Source organism: Barbatula barbatula (genome assembly GCF_947034865.1).
Source record: "Barbatula barbatula genome assembly, chromosome: 6".
Classification (NCBI taxonomy): Eukaryota; Metazoa; Chordata; class Actinopteri; order Cypriniformes; family Nemacheilidae; genus Barbatula; species Barbatula barbatula.
In genome coordinates, this window is record NC_136765.1 from 8,224,205 (window position 1) to 8,237,775 (window position 13,571).

General features: G+C 37.0%; 1 protein-coding gene across 1 annotated transcript; it reads left to right on the forward strand.

Annotated features, from left to right (window-relative positions):
• The first annotated feature begins 2,596 nt into the window (after window positions 1-2,596).
• arf6b (ADP-ribosylation factor 6b) lies at window positions 2,597-3,389 on the forward strand. Its single transcript, XM_079458099.1, has one exon. The coding sequence runs from the start codon at window positions 2,730-2,732 to the stop codon at window positions 3,255-3,257; it is 528 nt and encodes a 175-aa protein (XP_079314225.1). The 5' UTR covers window positions 2,597-2,729; the 3' UTR covers window positions 3,258-3,389.
• Window positions 3,390-13,571: the final 10,182 nt, after the last annotated feature.

Here is a 13,571-nt window from a genome sequence, read left to right on the forward strand (position 1 = left end):
GTCATGACGTAAAAGTATTTGACCAATGAGAAAGCGACTCATAATAAATGTGTCATATTAAACTCTAGTTCAATATATATTGGACCTGGAGATGATATCTTCCTGAAACATTTATTTGTAAATTTAAATGAACGTTTTTGACAAACGTTTTTCATTTTAAAATATTTTTGTATTTGATAAATTAATACTCTGTATACCTCAGTATATATTTAGTATATATTTGCATTAGGCCTATATAATACTTATCTTACAATCTATACTACCTATGTACATTCTGTTATACTATCTGTCTACATTCCGTTGCTTTTATTACTCTCCCATGGTGTAATACCTCATGCAGTAGTTTACTGCATATTGTGCAACAACACGTGTGCACCATGTGCAATATTTGACTCTGAAATTGTACTACTTGCGCTATTAATATTCAAAACAATACCACACTGACAGCTTGTCTGTTACATGGTAAGTATGCAATACTCAATACTCCACTGTTCTTGCACTTTATTTTCACTACCACCTTGACTTGTTTTGTCTATTTTTTGGGGGGGGTTTGTTTTTAGACTGTGTATTTATTTAATTGGATACTTAGCTTGTGATACGTTTTATGTGACAGCACTGCAAGGACTGCTCTAATGCCGTCGTGGTGACAATAAATAATATTTTATTATAAGAATATTATGAATATTTTGAAAAGAGCTAACAGGCCTGTTCAATGTTGTGATCTCTACTTACCAGTAGATGTCACCATTGACCTAAATCTAGGTTTTAGTTACTGCGTTTGAACTTTTCACAGCTTTGTATTATTACTTCTTCTTATATTTGGCTAATTTTGCGCGATATTATATTTTCTTATTTTAAAGCTGCATTACATAAAAGCATCTGCAAATGACTTAAGTTATAAATGTTGGTGGGGTGTATATCATATAAATAGAACACGAATTAAACACGGGAAATAGAATAATTCACGTTAAATGTATTACTTAAAGTTCTGTATGTTGTTGAATGAAATAATTGTATATTTACGATAAATGGTTCTTATGAAGCATTTAAAAGCCACAGCAACACAAAAATCACACGACTTTAAGATGAAGGTGGAGGATAATCTTCACACACACCGTTTCCGGTTTTATTATTCGGCGGTATATGCGTCATAAGATGAGCAACGAATGACTAATGATCTTTTGTCAGTTCAAAAGTCCTCAGAAAATGATGCAAAATCGCAGCTTTTTATATGTATGCATGTTTGTCGATGCAGCATTATTTTATGCTCACAATTAAATTGTATTATGCATGAAGAGTTAATCTAGAGGGGGCTGAAGGTTTAGTTTCTTATTTATTATTGATAGGCTATTTATTATCTTTATTTCAAAAACATAATGGAATATAGTATAAAAAAGTGTTGTAGTCAAGCATTCAAGCACGACACTTTCTACAAAATAAGGAAAATGATATCTATAATAAATTAAATGCTCACTTATTCGGACACTAATAGATAACGTTATATTTCCATAATTAATAGTCAATAATCGACCTTTTTAGGATCATTTAACACGTGTTCCTCCTGTGACAATTCTTAACCAAATACCTCTCAATTTACTTGAAACGTTACTTTTAACACTACTTTCAGAAGTGTTAAAATTCAACTTCGCTTTAATAGTAGTACTGTAGTTTTAATGTAAAGTAACTACCGGCAGGTCAATTCCAAACTCATGTTTGACTTTTACTGTGAAATTAGGGCTGCGACAGCTATTTCCGCTGGTTAGTGTTGAGGTAGACAGTTTCACACAGTGAACTCGGCGGTTGTAAGACGGCTGATTGTAGAAGTGAACACCGGGGTTGACACTGGTAGAGAATGGTGAGCCTTTGCAGGTAACCGAAAGCTATTTTGTCTCTAAAATAAATGAGAAAAAACATTATATTTCATGTAACCTGTCGAAATATGTGCAAAGAATGTCTTTTCGCCAGCTTTTATGGGTTGTTCGGCCGGCTAAGCTAGCAGGCTAAGTTGCTCTTTTCTGGCACTCCCTCTGAGCCTCTCTTGTCTCTCAGGGGCACGTGAGACACCATTCGAATTGCGGACGGTTGAAATCGTTGCGGCTCTGCTTCGGACAGTCCAGATGACAGACCCACCGGTCAGCCAATTTAATGCTTAACGGTCGAGGCTCTGAAGGTCTTCAGCTGCTATTCAGTTACATTTTGGGGGAAGGACGTGGAAAAGCCCCCGAGACAGACATTCACACGCCAAGAGGAAGTCTCGATGCACAGCTGGCTCTTAAAGCGGTCTCGCAGCACTTCTTGATCACGCAGGAAAAGCTCTGAAAATACATTTAAACGTCGCTTTTGTCGTTTTTCGTTGGATTACTGTTGAGTGCTGTTTGTTTTCTTCAAACTAGTAAAGTTACCACACCGCAACTGAAGCAAATGCTTCACAAACCGAGCTTTGACCTTCTTCATCGAATGTGTAGTACTGAAAGCTATCAGTACTGTCGCTTAATCTATGGTTCAGTAGCCTGCTGGGGCTTGTTTTATTACTGATAAAGGTGACTTTATTCCCAGCTATTAACGCGATACAGCCCCCCGTCGTCCTGTTTACTTCCAAACTTGACATTCCCAGAAAGAGATCGCGAAGAAAAAAAATACCACATCCATTTATCAGTTTGTACTGTCGTAAACGAACCGCATCGTTCTTTTTTTTGGAGGTTGGTAACCATTTATGAACTATTTACAAGATGGGGAAAATGCTGTCAAAGATATTTGGTAACAAAGAGATGAGAATATTGATGCTCGGATTGGACGCCGCTGGGAAGACCACCATCCTTTATAAATTGAAGCTAGGCCAGTCCGTGACCACCATACCCACCGTCGGTTTCAACGTGGAGACGGTCACCTATAAAAACGTCAAGTTCAACGTGTGGGACGTCGGCGGACAGGATAAGATCCGTCCTCTCTGGCGGCATTACTACACGGGCACTCAAGGGTTAATTTTCGTGGTGGATTGTGCGGATAGAGATCGCATTGACGAGGCCAGGCAAGAACTCCACCGCATTATTAACGACCGCGAGATGCGGGATGCCATCATTTTGATTTTCGCTAACAAGCAAGATCTACCGGACGCCATGAAGCCGCACGAAATCCAGGAAAAGCTGGGACTGACACGCATCAGAGATAGGAATTGGTACGTGCAGCCCTCATGTGCGACCACCGGCGACGGGCTGTATGAAGGCTTAACTTGGTTAACATCTAACTACAAGTCTTAATGACACCGTTTGTCACTGACTGTTTAGGACAAATAAACTCAAAATGGGGAAAATCTGACGCCTCTAATAAATATTCGTAATATTTTGATTCATAGTTAACATTTATTTTTGTTTTGAAATGACCCTTACAAAGTTATCGTTTTGAAACATAATGCGTTTGGCTTGCTTTTAGTTTTCTGTATACTGTGACATACACTTGTCACACACCTCAGACTGTGGCTTATAAAATGAAAAATCATTCCCGAATGAAGAGTCTCTATTTTTTCTTTTTGACATTATAGGTTTTATAACTTTGTTGTCTTCAGCTACTTTCTTTGAAAACTGAAAGTCAAAGGTTTATGTCCATCAGTGTGTTAAAGACATTTTGTTCTGCAATGTATCAGATTTGTCCAGGCATCTACTGTAGCACAGCTCGATTTTGCTGAGGAGGTTGTACTAACTGTAAGTAGCTGCGTGAAGTTAGAACGGGTTTTAAACCGTGCCATAAGTATGATATCACTGACATCCAATAATAATCCACTTGTAAATGAGTCCATGGAACATTTTATGCAAAGGTTTTGGGCTATAATACTGGAAGGAACACTTGCCATCGACATGCTTCTCTTTACACTGCGTCATTAGAAAAGAGTGATGTTTTGTGCTCTCAAAAAAGGCTTTATCTTTTCAAGATTGTTGGTAGAGAGATACCTTTTGTATCCCATTTACCATTTAGGCTAATCGGATTGTCTTTCATTTACAGTTCTCTTTCGAAATGTGGAATTATTAAATTCTTTCATTTCAAGTGTAGTGCCTGCGCGGTAGAGAGGACAAAATTAAGAGAAATGTTTCATCCTGTTCATTTCATCTCTTTCCTTTACTCATTTTGAGAAACATGTAAAGAAACAGCTATGTAATTGTAACTTCAAATTAAACTTGGTCATTTTAACAGGAAATCTTCTGCCTTTGACTTTATGCTATTGGTACATGGGACTTTCCACTGTTATTTAAGAAGTCAAATGGAAAATGTGCTAAATCTTTCTATGCTAGGAAATTCCTCCCACTGGCCCTGTTCTTTGCTTTTTCGTTCTGGTAGTACGCATCAAAGTAGTTTATTCTCACTTTGACTGTCTGTGGGTTTGTAGTACACGTGTATTAGTTTGTACCATATATTGTCCTGACTGGGACACAGAACTTTGGAATCCTTAGTAGATAAGATTGTAAAGAATGAGTGTTTGGTTTAATGTTTGACCTCGTCCTTATGTGTTCACTCACATAACTAGAAACACCTTTCTTAAGAGAACATGGCAGAGTTTTGTCGAGTGATTCCATTTGTAAACTGTCGAATTAACTTGTAGAGGAAGATCGCCTTCTGGTAACGCTGATCTTTGTATATTAACTTTAAAAACACCATTTGATGTATTATTCCAGAAAAAGCTCGATCAGCACTGTGCTTTGTAGAATTGGTGTGTTGGAAACGGGTCCTGTCTACACACCCCCAGCTTTAAAAACAGGATGTATCCCGCTTGCTCTCTAAAGGCCGCACAGCTGCTAAACTGTTGTGCAGTGTAATGGGCGGCCATCGCCGGACGGCACAAATGCTGCTCTTGCTGACACAGCTGTTAATAACAAGTGCTGCTCACACTTGTTGCTGAGGTGCACGCCATCTTGAATGATTGTTAAACCAGTACGCTGTTTCTTCTCCTGCACTCGACATGACAGTATTCAAATCATTCAAAGCCACATCTTGTATTGCCGGAAATGAGCTGATTGCTTGGGTTGACGGTTGGTAGGTGAAGTCGTTTCTGTACTTGTGAAACAGAAATACGTTTGTCTTGCTCCTTTTCAGTGTTTAGACTGTTTTCTGTGTTAGCCATTCCTGAGAGATGAAAGCTATTGCTACTTTTGTTGTCCAACTAGTTGAGACCTGCCGGTTAGCTATTATACAGACTTGTGTTAGTCACATCAAGTTTAGATCTGTGTGAATGACAAAGCAGATGATAGTCACCAACTGTTTTTATAGAGGCGTTTTATGACCTTTAACTCTTAGGTATTTCAAAATGCTGTGTAAGGATAATGAATAACTGGAGGTCAGAAGTGTGAAGGATTTCATTAATTTCCGCTTTCTCGCATGTTGCATTCTTTCTCATAAATTCTCTTTAAATGCTTGTACAAATTGAGGAAAGAAGGTGCTTTTGCTGATCGGCTTGGGAAATGGACAAAGGGTGAACTCCCCAATGCATAGTGAGTGAAAACATAAATGTTCGCGTGTTAACATCAATGCTGCAGTTTTTTCTATGGTTTCTTCGTGCATAATCTCATGAGGAAGTGTGAATACGTCTCTCCAAAACGACTATGCTTCCAGGCCAGTTTCACTTCCACCAGGGTCCAAATTAGGGGCGTTTAACTTTTAACCACATGGAGTCATACCAAAACGTTGCATTTTAAACCTGATTGGTCCGTAGTGTTATAAATATTCTCAGTCGGAAGTTTTCAGAATCATTACAGCAACAAATGTTTCTCTGCATTTTTCCATCAACAGTTTTTCCGACACATTCTCAGATCAGCAATGTGTGTGCCTAGGAGGTTTTTGATCTCATGGTGATCTGTAAAGGGAAGTGGTCAGTGTGTTGTGAGGCCTGGCTTTGGGAGGTTGGGTGGTACTTGTGTAGCTCTGCTCTGGTGTTAAGCTAATGACACAAATGCTATTAATAGTATTCTCTAGCATGTATAATAGGGAACTTGGACTTGGACTGCTCATTCATTATGCCAAAACAATCATTTACATCAGATCTTTTCGATGTGTTGCTTAAACAAAATATATTCAAATATGAAATGGACATCTGGTTTATAATACTTATCTATCTAGCGTGCAAAGGTACTCTGGTAGCAATATTATGTTGATTGTCCCTGAACCACTGAATGAAGATAAAATGCTCAATGAATCCTTAATTTATACCCACATTTTATTTCTTGTGCTAATTTGGCTTTGATCCAACTTAATAAAACTGATATTTTTTTCCTGGACACATCAAAAAGTTCAGAAACTGGGGTCCTGTCGGTTTCCATGCAGTGTAAAGGTGTAGTTCACCCTAAAATAAAAATTCTGTCATTTATTGAACGTCACAATGTTCAAAAAATATCGTAATTTTTTTAAGTAATTCACTCTGTTGGTTCTGGGGGGCTTTTAAGAATAAACACAACCACCTCACCCTTCCTGACTATTGTCTTGGACTACTGTATGTTATTTAGGCAGGCCTGTGCGAAAGAAGTTAAATGATCATGTCAGAAAAACCGTGAGCGGGCTTGTTTTAGAACGGATGGATGAAATAGGGGTGTACTTGATGCCTAATCATAAGTAATTTGGTATTTAATCTGTTTGATGCCATAGGGGAAAGTATACTGGTGGTGGTTGTATTGAACCAGATCAGGAGCATGATTATGAACCATATGTAGTACATGGACACCCTTATCACACAATCTAACACAAAAACTACCCAGTAATTTGAAGTAAACATGGTTGTTTGTACAGCTTGACTAAGGGCTGCTACATGCTAGTTTCTGTTGAACAGGTTTGATAACTGCAGTACTTAATATTTAATTGTCATAAATGCTTAATGTCATTTCTGTTCATCATTATGAAATGGTTTAATATTGAAACATATTGAAACAACTCATGTTTGGTCGGATTGTTCTGTCTGGGGGAGCATCTATGAGCTGCATCTTTAAGGTCTCTTGTCATTTACCTTTTTTATCCAAATGCAGGCACATTTCCCCGAGAGAAATTCTGGACAATAAATATTCCCAGATGCTGTATTTAAGTAACAATAAATATAGCCTCCAAACTGTCCTTAAAAAGGTTTAAATAAAACTTGTTTTAAAAAACCTGCCTTTATGAATAAGTGAGCTATTGTGGAAAGACTTGAAATAAGACAGTTATGGTACTACTATTATTTATATTGTCTATACATTATGTATATATACTTTATATTTATATTGTACTAAATGCAGTCCTGATTCATGAGCATGAAACGTTTTAGATTCTTAATTTATACTAAAATATATGCAATGATAAACAAATATACGAAGATATCAATGTAAATGTATGACTGTGTACTATAGATTTGTCAGTGGCTTTAGTGTTTACACTGTGTACTCTGACCCAGGTGGTGAACCTAAACTAGAGATGTTCTCAGATTACACTGGACATGGAAAAGAGAGTGGTGGGAGAACACAGGGGAAAGAGGGATAAGTCAAAGGCCAGCATCTAGAATCAATATTAGCAATGACGGCATAAGAAAACTACCAATCGCACTGGCGCTTACTGATGTATTCATGTAATGAGTGTCTCTTGATACCGCCTCCCAAGGATGATCCTAATTCCAAACCCACCACACACACATCTATTTATCTTACTTTTTTTAACATCAGAACACTATTTAATTGGTCCCTGCATTAAAAAAATTGTAACCACTTTAATATTTACTCAAGTCACCAAAACTCATGTGCGTTTCAGTATAAAACTAAATGGTAAACTGCTTTTTTTATATTTCGTATTACATGACATCACCAGACTGATGTTCAGCAACCAATCACAGTTTGGCTTTTTTCCAGGTGGATCATTGAGGAGGCAAAAAACGTATCCCTCGAGAATTCTGTCGAAATGTGTGATTTAAAACTTCTGAATGTTTGTGTACCTTACGCTCAATGATCTGCGGGCATGGCGTCTGAGACTAAGAACATTTCAAAGAATACTTTTTTCAGTTCACTTTCATAAACCGTTGCTTTTTAAATCATACTACTGGCTTATGTCACAATGTTTTTTTATTTAAAAATGGCAGATGCATTTTAACCAAAACGTTTTTTATTCCATTGCTGCTTCATTTCACAATATTGAATCATTTAAAAATGGCAGATAGATTTTTTACCATATCCGTTCGAAAACTTTTCAAATTGCATACATTTTATGTTTACCAGTCACAAGTTCTTAGATGAATTAGTCTCTTAGCTAATTCTGATATCTTTTGCAAAGCTTCTTTGGAGGAACAGTAACCAAGGGGGTGGAGTTTAAACAAGGGTCAGTTAAAAGGCAATAGTTGTTTCGTCAAGTTATAAATCCAGTCATTTTCAGTGCACGTAATTAGGCTTACCAGTCCTCTTAGCTTAAAATGTTTCTTCATATTCCTCATATAATTTGTCTGTGATGTATTTTCTGCAGTTAGGGAATTGCTGGCTAGAGAAAGTATTCCTTTGGGAATTTTGGGAATTCTTTTGCTGGATTTCCTGTGAGGAAACGAGATGAATGGGAAAGTGAAATAGGGAGGTTGTTGTTTCACTATTAAGACATGATGACATAACCAATGAGGAGCCTGCCTGGGGATTCATTAATGGATCTGTTAACCAGTCGTTTGTTAAACACTTTTTATTTGACTTCTCCCACCCACAGACCATCATTTAACCTGATTCATAATAACTCCCATGCAATTTTATGCTGGGCTTTCAGTACCACAGAACGCAGGGTGCATGTTTATTATTCCAGCCTCCAGTGCACTTTAACCATTTATATTTACTTAGTATTTATTTCACAAGCAATAATTATTATACAGTATTTACATTAATCAATCGAGGCAAAGTGTTATTAGGTCAAAGCATTAGGTCTGAGCAAGGTTTCAGTGGCAACTCGCTATGCTAAAGGGTGTAACCACAGGCATGACCCACCCGTTTTTCGAGCGTGCGAGGTTGAAAAAGCTAAAAAGCTTGTTTCATTCATCGCTATGGTGACGGTCTTACAAAACTTACTACAACCTATGAGTCAGATCTTTCAGAGGGCGGCTCAGGTCAAACCAGTCCTTCAGACTTAGTCTGACAAGGTGACATGAAGTGGACTGAACTTTAGTTTATATATGATTTCTCTTCTCGGCATGCAAATATGAACCTTGCTTTTTCCAAAACCCTCTAGTCTTCGCATTTAACTGTGATGCATTTCTCAACCCACACTGTTTATGTGAACATGAATGGTACCTTAAATGATTCCCCTTTTTTAGGACAAAGTGACTACACAGAGATTTACGATTAAATGAGTAAACAATAGATGTACATTGAAGGAGGCACACCAGCATAGTAGTGGACCGGATTGACATGAGGGCAGGAAGGGACCACCCAGAACACCTTAGCGACTCTAGAGCTATTCACTAAACAATTAAACACCTTAGCAACCGCATAGCAGTACCCCGGTAACCAACACCCAACATTATGGCATTTGCTTTACTCACTCAAGCACCACTTTTCTTCAGAATCTTCAAATTTATTGATATGAATTGCACGATAAAGTTGTTGCATGAAATTAGTAAAACGTAGCAGTATGAAAAACATCAATCCAACGGGTCTAATGCAGTATTATGTATCCAATGAAAAAACAACATTATTTTTGTTTCAGAATCTTGCTATACATAAGAGTAATTGCACTTTGTTACGAATAGGATTTAAAGTGTTGGATTTAAAATAAATGTTTATTTGTTTCATCTGGGTTAAACAGCATCACTTTATTTCAATCTGTTACTCTATGGCATGTATATTCATCCTTTTGCAGTAACTGTCTTGAGCGGCTCACAAATACAACATACCATTCCTCATTTGGCACAGGAAGTGGTTTATAGTTTGCGCTCTTCCTGTTGTGGTTCAGAAGACTGAATGGAGCCATCTGTAGTCACTGAAACCCTGTAGCAGGCCATAGTTATACTGAGCTTGTGCGTTTGAAATAGGCGTTAGGGCTAGATCCTTCACGCCTAACAAGTCATAATTACAGGCTTTAGAAAACCAAATCTAAGCAACATGCAAAGACAAGCACTGAGATAATTCAAACAACCTGTGTTGCTTTTCGTGGCAGAATATTTCATGCTAATTGTAAACACATGACATTGAGATGAGTGTTGCATTTATGCTGAGGTAGCATCATTTATTATCTACAAATAAGATATTTTATTAAGATCTCGGTTGTCTTGCAATTGTGACACGCCGAATAAATATATACGCTGAAATGCGAATTTATTCTTCTTTGATTGACATTCTTATAAGACAATATCATCCAAAAAGAGTCTAGCTCAAAAAGAAGCCACAGACAGGAAGTAAGAAGGGAGTTTACTTTTTGCACCGACATTATAGACGCAAAAAGAAAAGATCTGATTGGTTGGCATAGAGTACAATATTACATTAAAGTGCCAGGCAGTTTTGGCAAGTGCCTTGAGAAAAAGGGACTCTCTTTTACAGCATTGAATTTTGAAACTACTCTCTGTTGGTGATTTGTTGTTCACTTCATAAGTCCCCCATTAAATTTGCATTTATTTTGCAAATGTATTTCTTTTATGTTTACATATTGTACTATTACAGTTAAGTATCAAGCCAAGTGCCATTTGCACTCTTCACTTTGATTTTTACTTTTCGTTGTGGTTCTAAATGACCAAATACATTTTGTAGGCTCAATTTTCATCAATCACAAAGCATAATTGTCTCACTTGACAATGAAACGGGAAGAGAAACTGAGCGGTATTTCCCCTGCAGTCATGTTAGTGAGGAGAACTACAGGTGGAAAATTGCTACACAGAATAACTAAAGGAACTGTCAATCTCGAAGAACATTGGCCATTTTTTCATGTTACCTCATGCGATTAGGCCATAATAGGATCAAGGCAATGCTGTAACTATACTCAAACTATTGTTATGCGCTTTGATGGGATAGTTCACCCCAAAAATAAATGTATTCACCATCAGGTTGTTTCAAACCTATATACATTTCTTTGTTCTGTTTAACACATAGAAAGATATTTTTAAGAATGTTAGCAACTTTCAGTTCTGTGACATCATCCACTACCATAGTAGGAAATCAAATATTGTATATTTTGTTGTTCTGTTGAAGACAAAAGTGAGATATTTTGAAGAATTTAGGAACACAAATGGTTTTGTGACACCTTTGACTGCCATTACATTTTTCCTACTATGGCAGTTAATGGTGTCACAGAATTGCTACAGTCTTCCCAATATCTTTCTCTGTGTTCATCAGAATACATTTATGCAGTTATGAATTGACATGAGGGTGAGCAAATGATGACAGAATTTTCATTTTTGGGTGAGTGCATTATGCAGGCATACACATATACTTGCAATGCACTTCCACTCAGACCAAAGTGCACATATGCACACATGTTGGACATAGATTAGAAAAAAGGTGGTCAGTCCGCTTTGTACCCTCATCCATGAGATAAACTACAACAAATAGGTCTGTTGCATCCAAGTATTGTATTATTCACCGTGGTACAAGTTAAAAACTTAATAAAACTTAAAAATAATTGCATGCAAACAAGGGTGAGGAAGTTTGCTTGGGTCATTTCAACATCTTAATTCGATTGAGTATCCTGATTGTTAGCAACAATTGCATTACAGATGCACAGACAGTGATAAATCAATGGTTAACATGCCTGCAGCATGCATCTGTGGTGACTTCAATCAGTTGGATATCAGTCAGGTTGATGGTTTATAGTATTGTATACGGAACGGCCACAAGCAAACACAGAACTGACAGTTTGAGAATTGCTGTTTGAGGATGCTATCGACCACTTCCTTTAGACAGTGGCTTCAATTTTATGGTTTGATTATAACTGTCTTGCCCACACGATCATACACACCCAGAGCACCATCAGGCTTTGACAGCACAATTCCTAATGTTAGCTTCCAGACATCAGCAGCAGTGTTTGTACAGGAGTTTAAGATATGGCCGTCAAACACCACTGACCGGCATATGTAATGCACACTTTGCATTCTACCTGAAAAAAAAAGACAACTTTTGTTATATCTGCCATGTAACTGCCTCATTCGACTGCAATTTATTCCAGTCATTTGTGCTCATCATGTGTACTGTATGTATCAGGGTTTGCCTTTCAAAAATAAAAGTAACTTTTTCTATTCTTAGGTTGAAAACGAAATAGCAAGAACTATCATTCAAATTAGAATTTAAGTAGAATTAAAAAGAATCGAATTCAGAACTTCATGCAATTGCTATTTATTAGTTATTCATGATTATATTATAATAAATGTATCAATATTTACATTCATTTTTCAATATTAATGACAATGAACCCATTTCAGAAGGATGTACTAATTTACAAACCTTGAGCTGGCCTATATATGATAAATAGATTTATATCGATAACATCCATGGGCATTTTTATGTTATTAAATATTTCATAAACTTGTTAAAAAATGGTGGCCTTTGACTGCATTAAAATTATTTTAAAAGTTTCTGTTCACTTTGAAAGAGAGCCAGTTCCTAAATTCTGAATCGCACAACCCATTGGCAGGACTGGTATCAAATCCCCTTTATTACACACCCATATTATGATAAAAGATGTACTTGAGGTTGAAAAATTCTCCTGAAATCATTTCTTTTTACATTTTTTCAGTAACCTAAACCTTAATATACTGAGAATTTGAAGAACATTTAAGATACTAAGGGCATTTTATCCACAATAAACACATGGTTTCGCAGTTCAACTGTTTTAATGTCATTTTTTGTCAACCCTATAAATGATATTCATTTAGGCCGACTTGTAGACAATCAGCCTTATTGGGTTTCAATGCCCTTAGCATCTGATCTAAGCCCTATGTCATTATTTTATTGGCTGATATCATTTCTGCTCCGTGCATTTACGTGCATGCACTCTGCAGTAGTCAGAGTGTTGCCTGTTGTAAAGCTGATTAAACTTCACATGATGTCATTCTCCACCAATCAGAGGCAGAGATGATCTGTGATGTAAAACATTATGTCACAGTTCTCTTTCTGCTGGGACAAGTAATCCCATTAGAAGTCATAGTGTCAATACCAGCCATGCTATCCAAGCGTATTATTAAATATTCAGTTCCTATAATTCTGCATAATGTTAAAGGCTATCGCAGATTTACAATTTGTGAAACAAAATATACGTCCGTTTGTGTGCAGTGTTTAACAGTGCCCTTCAAGTGTGCTCAAATTAAAAATGCACTGAACATTAACCTAATGAATCAATTATAAAGCAACCTTCTTGCACAGTTAAGAGAGGATGCGTGGGTTTTCTATAGTAACTGTTGCAAGGGAAGTGAGGCAATTTTACAAATGCATCATATGAGAGTTGATGTTAAGCTTCCAGTCACACACTGTAACGTAACCTTCACGTTTGAATAAAAGGCTTTACACCTTCATGATGTCCAATATTGTATTTTTGTTGCTGTCCATCTATGCCACCTGTTGGTTACACTGAGACATTTTTTATCATCATCTTGTGTAATTGTAAATACAGAAGTTAACATAATT